General features: G+C 42.3%; 1 protein-coding gene across 1 annotated transcript; it reads right to left on the reverse strand.

Moving 5' to 3' along the window:
• Window positions 1-9,705: 9,705 nt before the first annotated feature.
• On the reverse strand, window positions 9,706-13,134 carry LOC109944120 (type II inositol polyphosphate 5-phosphatase 15-like). The gene is given in 8 exon segments (XM_020548781.1): window positions 9,706-9,714; window positions 10,591-10,675; window positions 10,799-10,923; window positions 11,652-11,697; window positions 11,699-12,319; window positions 12,321-12,443; window positions 12,524-12,776; window positions 13,095-13,134. Coding segments are annotated over 8 exon segments (1,302 nt in total).
• Window positions 13,135-13,351: the final 217 nt, after the last annotated feature.

Below are 13,351 nucleotides of genomic sequence, written 5' to 3' on the forward strand. Positions count from 1 at the left end.
CTGATATCCCTCCATTAGAAATGATATGTCCAAGGAATGGCACCTTGTCAATCCAAAACTCGCATTTGCTATACTTGGCGTAGAGTTGATTATCTCGTAGCTTCTGTAGCTCCAATCTCAGATGTTCCTCATGATCACTTCACTCTTAGAATAGATAAGAATATCGTCGATAAACACTACGACGAATCTGTCCAAATACTCCATAAACACCTTATTCTTTAGATCCATAAAATAGGCTGGTGCATAGTTAATCCAAACGACATATCCCTGAACTCATATAATCCATATCGGGTCGAAAAATCCGTCTTGGGAATATCCGATGGCCTAATCTTCATTTGGTGATAACCCGATCGGAGATCAATCTTTGAGAATACCCTTGCATCTCTCATCCGATCAAATAAATCCTCAATGCGGGGTAACAGATACTTGTTCTTCATAATGACACCATTAAGGGACCTTTAATCCACGCACATCCCTTGCAATCCACCTTTCTTACGTACAAACAAAACCGGTGCTCCCCAAGGTGAAGAACTCGGACGTATGTACTCATACTCTTGTAATTCCGTTAACTGCTTCTTTAGTCCCTGTAACTTTTCTAGGAAGACATCCAAAAAATCTCTAACCACACGGATGTTGGCACCAACAAACTTCCCATCTACTAAGAATGTCGCTAGCCTGGTGGCAGCAGTTACTGCAATTCCAACTTTAAATATTTCTCCTTTGGAACTGGTGAGTTCTATGGTTCCTTTAGCATAGTGTATAAACTACCTTTTCCTTTCTTAACCATGACATACCAAGGATCACGTCTATAGTGCTCTCTTCTAACACTATAGGGGTAGCCCATCTGGGTTAGAAATACAGGGTAAGAAAGAAAGAATTGTAGACAAGGTAGTGATTACGAAGCATGTTACTTTGGGAGATTTATTAGCTAAGTGCGTCACCTACTAAAGCTAATTCATTACCTTATGGTGGTACATGCTAAGATGCCCGTCTATACTATTTCAATCAATCAAAGAAGCAAATCAAGCATTGATCATCAGAACAACAAACCAACATTTTTAATAGAGAAAATAATTTTAATTTCGTCTTAGGTTCCCTATCTCTGAAAAGGTTCATAGTTGTAGGATTCCAAGGTGTGAAATCCATCTTGTCTCAGAGTAGAAAAGGTAAGAATGATCAGAGTAGAACAGTAGAAGGTGAGACAGGATCAAGTTAAGTATAGAAAGAATCAGAGTAAGGTAAGTATAGAATGAATCAAAATAAGGTAAGTAGGTAAGGGTTTTGTCCATTTCTATCTAGGTTTCGTCCTACAGTCAACATTTCCTCTGATACCACTTCTGTAACACCCGGTTTTAAGGAACAAAGCCGGGTGCATCTCATACATGCGCCAAGAAGACAACATATATAATAACAGAGTGTATAGAGATAAATGTCATAAAACATCAGAGTAATTATTACATAGCGGAAGACTTATTACAAGATAAATATAAAACGAACTAAGGATCGTCGGCGCCAATGTCGACTGAGAAACGCCACCTAGATCAGATCATACTCCTCGCCTTGTGGCTCCTCCTGAACCACCTGTTCTTCTCCTGTGGGGGGGGGTGTGAGACAGCAAGAGTGAGCTCACATACGTTCATCGCTCAACAAGTTGTGGGGAATAATGTGGCATGAACTCACCAAAGGTGGGAGTTCATGAAGTGTAAGGCTGATCAATGGAATAAAGGCTGAAGCTGAGCATTGCTTTTATAAGTTGGTCAAAATTTTATTAGCAATTACTAGGTGTAAGTAAATACCAAACCTTAATAATAATAAAGAACAGTAATAGTAAAATAATCCCAAATGCGATGCAAATGTCAAATTGAATTTAAGTTCCATAATTAATCATGTGAGGGTCCGAGCCGCTCATGACCGTGAGCACGGCTAGTATACTAGTTTTACACTCTGCAGAGGTTGCGCATCTTTACCCACAAGTCGTGTATCCCATGTCGCCTGGGTTTGCAAGGCCCTTAGACACTACCGAGGTGAATGGCTAGGGATCCACTACGAGGCCTTTACAAAGTTCCACTAGCTTCCGAAAACCCGCTACAGTTTATAGGAAGATCCAGTACAGGGTTCCTGGCTGACAGCCATCGCAGCAAAATCAACCAGGGACCTCCCCGCACTGACCTCTCCCCTACTGCCCTTGCCCCTTTCGGGTAAGGTAGTCTTCCACTAGCTTTCCTAATTAGTCAGCCAAGGGCGTCCCATTATACCCTTGTGGTAGCACTGTTTTCCCGGGTGGTCGCTCCATGTTCCCATTAATTTAATGATCTTAACATGAACAATAATAATAACAAGTTAATAACAGAATAATCATGAATAGTGTATCTCCATACCCAATCCACACAAAGCAATAGCAAGTACTACCCAAAAATATTTCAGGGGTGAACAAGGTATAGAGGTAATCAAAACTGGGGTAACATAAAGGCTCCCATCAAAATTATCCTATGCAGATCATTAAAATTAATAAGAACATGGCTGGGAAAGTAAGTGATCAAGGGCACAACTTGCCTGCAATGAGCTCCTGCTCAGCTACTTCTACTTGTTGAACCTCAGAATCCACAATGGCTTGCTCGTCTACTCGCATCAACACAACACATACATAGTATAGCATAAATTAACATCACATCAAACATGCAAATAAAATGCTCAGTAAAAATCTACACATTAAACTGAAATAATAGGAACTGGAATTACTAAATTTGGAGTTATAGAATTCAAGTTATGAATTTTCTAAGGTTTAATGTGATTGAAATAGGATTAAATGATAAATTAATTTTATTACTGTTTTCATGTAGAAACAGAGACACTAAATGATAGAGAATAACATTACAAAATTTTAGGAACTGGAGTGGTTCAATTTGAAGTTAACATGAATTTTCTATGGATTATACAAATTCTGGCATTTAATTAATACTAAAAATCCATTTTTAAATTCATTTTTCTGGTTTTATTTGTTCTCTGGACTAGGCGTCAATTTCTGGAAAAGTCAGGGGCTCTGGCGCAAGATTACCGAGACTCAGTGAATAGGGTTCTCAGGATGGCGGGTTGATATCCTTTAAATCCAGGGTTTCTTTTACAAAACTTGCGGCCGAAGGGGTATGTTTTGATCTCGGCCGCCCGATCTGAAATACGCGGCCCGATTAGATCGGCCCTATTAACAACTCCCCCGCCATCACCCGCCGTTGGATCAGCATCCACCCGCCTAGATTCGCCCGCTACGTCGATCTATTCCTGACCGCGCGATCACCAATTAGCGGCCCGATGAGATCTAGTCGACCCCCGAGTTAATCATAACCGTTCATTTTCAATCTGAAAGCCAGGGTTTCACCACAGCACAATCTAATCTCTGCCGCCCAAACAAAATCGGACGGTCCACCACACGTCCCCCACCTCCAGCCGCAGCTCCGCCGCGCTCACCCCGGCGGCGGCGCTAGCCCCAGCTCGGAACACTACACGGCTACGGCCCGATCCTAATGTGAGTGTACCCGCGCGATATGAAGTTCAAGGCGGAATCAAGTGGGGGAGAATTACCGAGGATGAAGACCCAGCAGGCCCGGTGCACGACGCAGCGCGGAATTGCGGCGGCGCGGTAGCAACGGCGAGAAATTAACGTCGTCCTGGTAGACGCCAACACCGCCCAAGGCCCGCACCCAATCCCTCCGCCCAGGCGCCACCCTCTGGTGCTGCCTCGAGAAGTTGGACGCCGGCGAGGAAGCAGAACCCCGCAGCGACTTCAATCCCGCCCAAATTCGCCTCTCGGTGCTCTATCTCACGGGTCGCGTGTAGCGCAAATGGGAAGGGGAAGAGAGGGGGACCCGCGGCTCGGCGATATAGGCGAGTCACGTCTGTTGCGGCGCCGCGAATTGCTCGGAGAGATCGCCGCGTTCCCGTTGAATCCGCCATGGTCGGGTTCTGTTGAGGGGAGCAGTCTGGCAGGTTTGGCCCACACGTCAGTGAACAGGGGAATCGCGTACGCAGGGGAAGAGAAGCCTGCGCCGTGGGCCCCGCTTGTCAGCCAGTGCGCCTGGTACTGGACGCGCGCGGCGTAGTTTGCTGGTCGGGCCGTGTGACTGCAGAGGCCAGTTGGGCCAGAAGGGTTGCAGCCGGCCCACTTACACTAGATTTGTTTTAATCTTTTCTTTCATCACCCATTTTCTTTTCTCCATTCCTAAGATCAATTTAAATTTCGAATTTGAATTCAAACATGTGCCAACTTTATCCTCAAATCATATTGTGAAATTAGAAATACCAATCTTTGGGAATCTAATTATATTATTTATATTTTTCATATCGTCTTTCTTCTTCTCATTTCCAAAACCCTAAATTTTTAATTTAGGGATCAATTCAACCTTTAGAATTATTATTTTATTATTATTATTAACATTATTATTTTATATAATGCACAAACAATAAAACTCCAACATGATGCATATTATTTTTTTATTGTTTGTCTTAATTCATCTCTAAATTCTGTGTATGTTCTTTTTATGATGCAAATGAGGCACAGAAAATTGAGGAGATCTCTCTATTATTCTTTGTATACAATTTTGAGTATTACAACCGGCTTGGGCGGGAGCACTGAACAACCTCTGGTACATGAGCATGCCTTCAACATTGATCGCATTTAATGAATCTACACAAATTCTTAGAATAGTTAAGTATGGGCCAGGTGCACAAAGGCAGAGTCATGTGTTGAATACTACCTTTCATGTTCAGATCCATGACGTCAAAAATCCACATTCAATATGTGTTAAAAAATAAATAGCCATTGATGCATGCCACCAACAAAAGTTCAACATAATTCCACCAGCTATAAATATATTTTGGTGAAGGACAGACTTTTTAGACATTTCACTGATGCATACTCTTTTGTTTGCACTAATCCTTCCTAGCAACTAAACAATCGAAAGGAGGAAATAGTAAGTAATAAAATTCACCTTGTCGGAAATGATGATCGCCTTTATATGCTGCTCGAGGCACCGATGAAGATTCCATCAAAAAGTGTTAAAGCAGTAGTAGGGAAGTCCTTATATATATCATTCACACATCAGCGGTACGGATGCTGAGGCTTGAATATGGTAGCTCAGGATAACTTCAAATTAGCCCAAAACTCCTCTGATGGTGAACCGTAGAGCTTAAAAATTTTGTGCAACTGTTCCACCTGTATAAGTGAACGCAAAAGAACAACCATTATAAATTCATATTGATGTTCAAAAATCTAAAACTACAAGGATATATCGCAAATAAAGTAACCATTTATCATGAAGATAAAAAGGTACAGATAATATTATTTACTTCAAACTGGTATAAGTCCACAGGAAAGTAAAAATAGGCCTATTGTCAAACAACCTTTATGCATGTTAATAAAAAGAATATGTTGTCAGACATATATTAAAACACTAATGGTCTCTTAGTGCATAAAGCCATAAACTACTTGGCATTTTTAGATTCTTAATGGAATATGCCCTACACTGTGCCAACTGGCATGTACTGAAAAGAACTCAAGAGCATTCATCTCCTAAACCCTTTATGCATCGAATTTGTTCTAACAAATAGTATAATAACAGAAATGACAGATTTGCAGAAATATTATAGCATTGTTTGAATTATTGCAGACATAGAATACTGCATTATTCCTATAATGTAACCATCTGCAAGTTTTATCACAACAAAAATAGCCAAACAGTACCTCAGTTCGTCCTGGCATGATAGGCTTCCCTGATAACAACTCAGCAAGAATGCAACCGGCACTCCATAGATCAACAGTAGCACCATAGTTAGTAGCACCCAACAAAAGCTCAGGAGGCCGGTACCACAATGTTACTACACGACTTGTCAAATGTTGTTTTTGTTTGGGATTAAAGAATGTAGCTAGACCAAAATCTGCTATTTTAAGAATGCCATTGTTGTCAAGTAGATTTGCACCCTTTATATCTCGATGCAAAACACCACGGTTATGACAATGATCAAGTCCAGAAAGTAACTGTTGCATGTAACACTTGACCTGAAATGACCATCTTTTGAAGTAAGAACTTAAACCTCAATACAAATGGAATGCGAAAGGACAAATTAAGAGGGTAAACCTGAGATTCTAAGAATTTTAAGCTAGGTGTAGTTGCAAGTCCTGCAAGGTCGTGCTCCATGCATTCAAATACAAGATACAAGCTGCTTGACATGCGTGACGTCACCAAACCTTCAAGTTTGATAACATTTGGATGATCAAGCCTTCTTAAGATGTGGATTTTCCTTGCCATAAATCGGACACTCTCAGGGTCCATATTGGCAAACCAAACTTTCTTCAGAGCGACAATTTTTCCATTCTCAAGATCACGTGCTTTATAAACACTTCTATATGTACCTTGTCATATCTAAAATATTTAAAGATGAAACGAGAAAAGTGAGGTCACATAGGATCTGTGGCTCGATACTTTAGGAAGTCGTGGTTACCAGAGCTATTTAGCTACCACACACATATGATTTACCAATTCTTCCTCAATACAGAACAAACAAGTGACAAGTAAATATTTGCAATACTACAACCAATCGCTAATCCAACAGAATATACATATCAATCAGCAAGAGCAAACCAGGCACAAGTAAAGTAACAGACCCAGATTTGTAATAGGTCCCAGACCCAAAGTTTTTTCCCATTTGAGAACTTGGTGACACGCATGCCTCTGTACAAGGAGAAACATGGTCAAAATATGAAACCAATCTATCAACGCTTGACAGATAACAATCTAAACGAATCATCGAGAGTTGGCAAGCCAAATATTAAGGAAATTTGTTGGTTCCCCTAAAATCTCCGCTTACTGATACTAACTGAAATCATGAGAATTCTGCGACGTTTCTCCACAGAAATTAGTCAACTACTGAAGTCCACCCAACTAACTCCACAGAAATTCAGCTAGACAGCTAGTGCTAGAGGCAGGAATCCGAACCTGGGCCAGCAACCACCCCAGGGTTGGGCGCGTCCATCGCCGCGGCCATATCCTCTAAGTCAGACGCTCGAAAAATGGCTAGCAACACAGGCAGCAACAACAGCAACAGGTGGGCAGTCCTGGTGATCCGCTGGTGCACAAGTGCAGTACTATACGCGCTGTGGGCATATGAGCTCCATGGATCTGCCCCGACGACGCCCGCGGGAACGCGCACAACCAGGCCTCACTGGACCCACATGCGTGCGTTGTTGAAGAAAGTTTTGACTAAACTCACCTTGAGAAACTGAAGGCGGGTCCGCAAAAGTGCGGGGAGGTGGAAGAGGCGGTCTTGTCCCTATCGTACACCACAGGGGAGCTGCCCAACACCATCTCCTGAACCTTGAACACGATCTGCTGGTCCGGGATGATGGTGTGGTTCTCGGTGACGGTGAAGTCCTACATCATGGTGGGCGCGTTGATAGGGATCTCGACGTCGGGGGACTTATGGCCATCGGCGGTGAAGTCATCCAGCTTGGGGTGCATGATCATGGTGGCATTGAGTTGCCCGCTGAAGTCGTAGCGCCTGGCGGTCTCGAGGTCGCCATTGGCGGTGACGCGCACTTGGTACAGGAGGTCGTCCTCCAAGGCTCCGACACGACAAGGAGGCGGTTGTTGTGGTACACCAGGCCGGCGTTGCGACCCCGATCTCTTGCGATGCATCGAGTATGTCGCAGAGGGAGCGGGCCCCAAAGAGGAGCAGGCGCTGCAGCCGAGCTGAGGGCGCGCGGTGGCTTACTGGGGGCGCAGGAGTGAGCTCCGACACGTCGAGAGGAGAGACGGGGTGGGCGAGGGGTTTCGGCCATGGGCGGCGGCAGTTGCGAATTGCAAGACAGCGGTGAGTCAGTGGTTTTCGACATGTGCGAGCCTTGGGTTCCTCTCCCTCGTCTATGCACACTCAACCTCGGTGCCACATGCCCACCATTTATCCTCCTCGTTTGTGAGCTGAATCGGGTGAGGTTGAGGTCGTGCACAGGGAGCATGCGGAAGTGGCAGAGCTGGCGGAGCGGTTGAGGTCGTGGGGGAGGAGGTCACGGAAGTGGAGCTCGTGCGTGCGGCGCCGTCGCGGAGGCGGAGGTTGCCGAAGAGGATGACAGGCGTCGTTCGCATAGGGAAGCTGGGTTGTATGAGGTAAACCACAAATCGTTGTGCGAGAGACGCTGGGTCGCACCAATCACTGGGCCACACGAACAGCTGGGCCGCACAAATCGCTAGGACACATGCACTGTTATGGGGTTTGTTTGATTAGTGCCATACCAGTTATTGAGAGAGATGGAACGTGTCTTATAAGCGTTTTTGTGGATGGTCTGTTCCTCACTCCGACTTCTCCTGCTCTGGTGCGACACCAAGATAAGCTTTTTGCGTGGGACGGTAAGGGCGCTTTTGGAGGCAGTACGGTCGGTGGGGGACCCACATGTCGGAGGCACATAAGGCCAGTCCGTCGGTGGTGACCCACATGTCAGAGGCACGTACGGCCGGTGGGGGCCCATATGTATGTGACGTATAGGGCCGGTGGAGGCAGGTAGATGGCAGAACCAGGGCCGCGGTTGGGAGGCAGAACGGGCGATTGGCAGAACACGTCAGAGGTAGACTACTATTGCAGCCTTAATAAGTAGTAGAGATTTTTGAAGTTCCAATGTTTTTTCTATTATAAAAACATTTTATGTAGTCAATATCAACAACATTATTTTTTTGTTTTTTTGGTTTTTAGACCATTTGTTTCATTTTGATTGTTGTGGGTATGATGGTTTTTACTCATAATAATAGTTTGAATGTTTGATTGTCTTGATGAATGTTTTAGTTTTGATCTTTGATTTTGAATATATTTTATGGACTATCTATATCTATATACATCTTTTGAAATATTTCATCCACAAAATATGTCGGTTCTCTAGTAATAGTATCATATATTTTATACAAGTACATTACCAGTAGTTTCACTTGCCAGGTTACAGGTGATGGTGAGGACAAATTTCTCAGCTACATTAGAGTAGCCTTTTTCTATCAAATTTAGTTACCTAACATCTTTTAGTTACCAAATATCTTAGCTACCTAACATCTCCAGTTACCAAATATCTTAGCTACATTAGAGCAGCTACATTAGACAGGTGATCGAATCTACCATGCTGAACTTCCAATCAAGTGAGTATTTTCTATCTTCAGTTACCTAACATCTTTTAGTGATGCACACTATCAAATTTAGTATCATAAATAAATTACATGCGTGTAGATATGCTTGGTACTCCACATGCTTCCGGAAGGAAGCTGGTTCTCATGGAAGGGACACATCTGGCATCTTCAGAGTCCACCAGTATGAAAAATCGAACAATTCTGCATTACAGGCCCAAATGGCAATGATTCCTAGGAGATGCATGAAGAGATGCTAAAAATTCAGAAGATTTCTACAAGGAGGTATCAGTACATTTTGATCTTTATAACTTATAGTTTCTCCTCCCTGATTTCTTTAAATTTTTATTTAATGTCCATCTTGCAAATCGGGTTACCATACTAAGTTGTTTCCATTGTCTCCGGTGCTCTTAATGATGTTGTTGCTAAGAAATACGATTTGGAAGCATGGTTCCCTACATCAAAGACCTTTCGAGAGTTAGTATCCTGTTCAAACTGTACTAACTTTCAAATTGCTCTCTGCACCTTCACCCAGAGGACTCTAGAATATTACCAGTTACTGAAACTACATTTCCCATGTATGAGACAAAGCAGTGAGAATGGGATGATTGTGTTGTTCTCTTCAATAATGAAATGGCAGAACATGGAATGGGAATAGGAACGCCGGAACATGGAATGAGAATGGGAATGACTGAACAAGGAATGGTAGGCTACCCTTACCTTCTTCATAGTAGTAGAGATTATAGGTTTGCCATATTAATTTGTTTTGCGGGAGGTCAAGGAGTATGTGTTCAAGATGATGGGTGGATGTGACAAGCAACGATTCATAGATTACAATTCTGGATGGAGACTTTTGAATAGGAAGGTATTGGTAGAGATCATTTTCATGAACAAGAGATGTTCCACAGTTTACTCATCTTGTTTGGTTAAACAAGCAGGAATCAAACTCAAAGGAAAGCACTGGAGCGTAGGAAAAAGAGACAGAACTAACAAGTACTCTCACTTAAGGGTGTTTCTCTTTGTGTTGAACGACAGACCCGGAAAGAAGCATGAAGAGAAGCGAGTGAGAGAGAGAATTTTGGATAGGTGCAAGTGCACCATACAAAAAACATGCTACCAGCTAATCCTATCAACAATCATTATATCTAAAATATTAGCATGAACCTCTATATATCGGAAGCATGCATGTATATAAACTTTATACCCCAATAAATGCACATATTAATAAGTTTACTGAATCTATATTGCACTAACTCTAATATATGGCATGCAGTTTGCCACCCTCTCTTTTCCCTTTTTATGCAAACATTTTCTTTTTATTTTATATTGTGCAGAAGAGAGAGGCTAGGCGATGCCTAGTGGTAGTACACAGATCAAACAAATGATACCTGATACCTTCATCAGAAACAAAAAAAGTGAAGATGCCTAGATAATCGCTTACCTTGTTGCCAATAGCACGCCCAAAGCCACATGGCACTGCAGTAGCATCAACATCACCAACATGTGGCCTAAGGTCATTCGTTGCCCTTCAGATAATCATGACAAAGAATGTGGAAATATGGGATAAATATGGAAGCGCAAACTGTAATAATCATGTGAACATAAATTTATAATGTGTCATTAAGAAATGATTCATGATTAGTCAGTACCATGCAGCAATAAGTAGTCCTGCCAACTGCCTTGAACCAACTCTATGGAAGGATATCCCCTCATCAAGTGTTTTGCCAATACTGTCTATCCACCACTGCCCATTGCCACTGCCTTCAAGCCCTACCTAAGGCCATAAGAGAGCTATTTTGAATCAAATATTCACGTTAGAGAACAATAATCAAATGTATAGGTGACGATAGCTGGTGATGTTGACATTTCTCGATTAAACTGAAAGCAGCAGGAGAAAGATCAATATACAATAATGGATGGGGGAAAATATAAAGTTATTAGTGTTCCAGCGCTTTCAATTGTCAGGGGTAAAGTGGATACTTTCTAAAATTGGATCTATAATTAACACAAGGACAGAATACATTAACTTCCCAAGTTAAGCTACAACATTGAAAACTTTAACTCAGGATAGAGAGCAAATAATAACAAGGTGGAGACACAGTACAAGCATTAGGGTGTATTTACATTGCATTTTGGCACAAATAAAAACCTAAATGATTGAATGCTTCATGACCATGAACATCAAGGTCCACAAATATTCCCTATATTTCATAATATTGTTCAAGAAAAGAAACAATGGTATCGAATACTCCCTCAATTTTTCAAGAGGTCACATATTTTGGACAAACCTATACGAAAATCTTCCTAAAATCATGAAACAGGTGGAATAGAGACAATAGGAAGATCGTCAGAAACTATGCATACTTATTCTTTAAATATCTTCAATTCAAAATTCTTAACCAGATTGTTTTCCTCACTGTTCTGACACCTATTTGCCAAATTGAATGCTATCTTCACACTTGCTGAAAGAAATAAATATTAAGGTGAGGCAAAGCATCTTACACTTTCTTTAGCAGCTGCCATGGCAAGAACTCCAGCACCCATCTCGACCAACCACCACCAGCCCAACATCAAAAAATGCACCACCCAACCATGACCTTAGTGCTTCAGGAGAAGCTTTCTCTTGTGCAACATTCCAAGTCCCAACCAGTATTTTAAGGTTCTCTAGCCTCGTATATAACAGTTCCCTGCTAGCCAACTCATAGCATAGAATATCATCTAGAGAGCTAGGGGAACTTAGAGGCCATCCTCGAATACCACCATGATGTGCCAAAGAAAAAATGTAAGAATCACTAATTGCCATGTCTATGACTGGGCAGCTATGACCAATCCATCCTGCCTGAAGGTTACCTTTGACATCGATAACTTGAATAGTGCCACTTGTATAGCCCACCCAAACCCTGTCTCCGAGTGTCTTTATGCATCGAACAGAAGAACTATGGTAATGAAATTCTCGCAGTCTATTCCCATTTCCATCCCAAACAATAATTGAACCATCTGTGCAACCAGACCAAATTGTCCCATTCATTGCTTGAGCCACTGCTTCAGTTCGCCGATTATCTTCCACACATGTCCCTTTTGTTGCAACTCTGCGTACAGCATCAGCTGCGCCCATCAAGGCATTCCTAGATTTCTGAAAAAATGTGAAAGAACCTTGAGCCTCTCCCTTTTGTGGGTTTTACTTTAATCTCTTCCTCTATGAATTGTTCCGGCATTACTGGGGCCTCAGGACGAGCTAAGTCAACTTGTCCATCGATGCCAAATACTTTTAAAAGTTCCCTAGTCTTAGCATCCCTGTATAAAATGTATAAGAAAAATAAGAGTCAGGGAACTTGAGTCAACTGTTAGATATATCTGTATTTATCAAAGTATACCAAAGAGCAAATGTCATGCTAGTTAGTCTCCAAACTTTCGCTCGACAGCTGTCTGCGAGCATGTGTTTCACATCAGCAGCAAGCAAAGAACACAGGTTACCAATTGTAGCATGGTTTCTAAGGTCAATATAAGATTTTTCAACCAGCGAGACAGCCTTATGACTTATTCCTGATGTAAATGAGAGGGACTTAGCAATGGTGTCCCAAGGCCATGCCTTTATGATACCGCCTTCTGATCCGGACCAAATTTCACCTGTTTCCAAGAGATTAAATGAAACAATAAATTTGGATAGCTTTTCAGATTATAAGTTCTATACTTCTGACATATCAGAACAAGGAAACAAACTTTAGTGAGCCATAAATAAAGGAATGCTATGTTTCATTAGCTAAAAGGGGCCAAGTTGTAACAGACAGCAACACGTTTACCACTATACCAGATAAACAAGCATCAACTGTATTCAGAGTTAATCTGTAGACAACAGGAAAGACTTAGAATAGATAATTGTGAAAAATATGGTGACAATAATTCTGGGGAAAAAAAGGTGAACTGTAATAAGGATATAAATTCTACCTGGGGCAATATAGCCATAGGAGCCAGCAATGGCAGACATACACTGTGATGTGACAGAGTCCTGCAAGAACTTGGCGAGCCCGAAATCAGCAACATGTTCTTCGAAATTGGAATCAAGCAGGATGTTGTTCGATTTAACATCGTGGTGCAGGATCGGTTGCGAGCAATCGAGGTGTAGGTAGCTGAGCCCCTTGGCGGCCTCGACGGCGATCTTGTAGCGAGTGTCCCAGTGGAGATGACCGCCTTTCTTAATCAGG

This window comes from Zea mays, chromosome 2, assembly GCF_902167145.1.
Source record: "Zea mays cultivar B73 chromosome 2, Zm-B73-REFERENCE-NAM-5.0, whole genome shotgun sequence".
Taxonomy (NCBI): Eukaryota; Viridiplantae; Streptophyta; class Magnoliopsida; order Poales; family Poaceae; genus Zea; species Zea mays.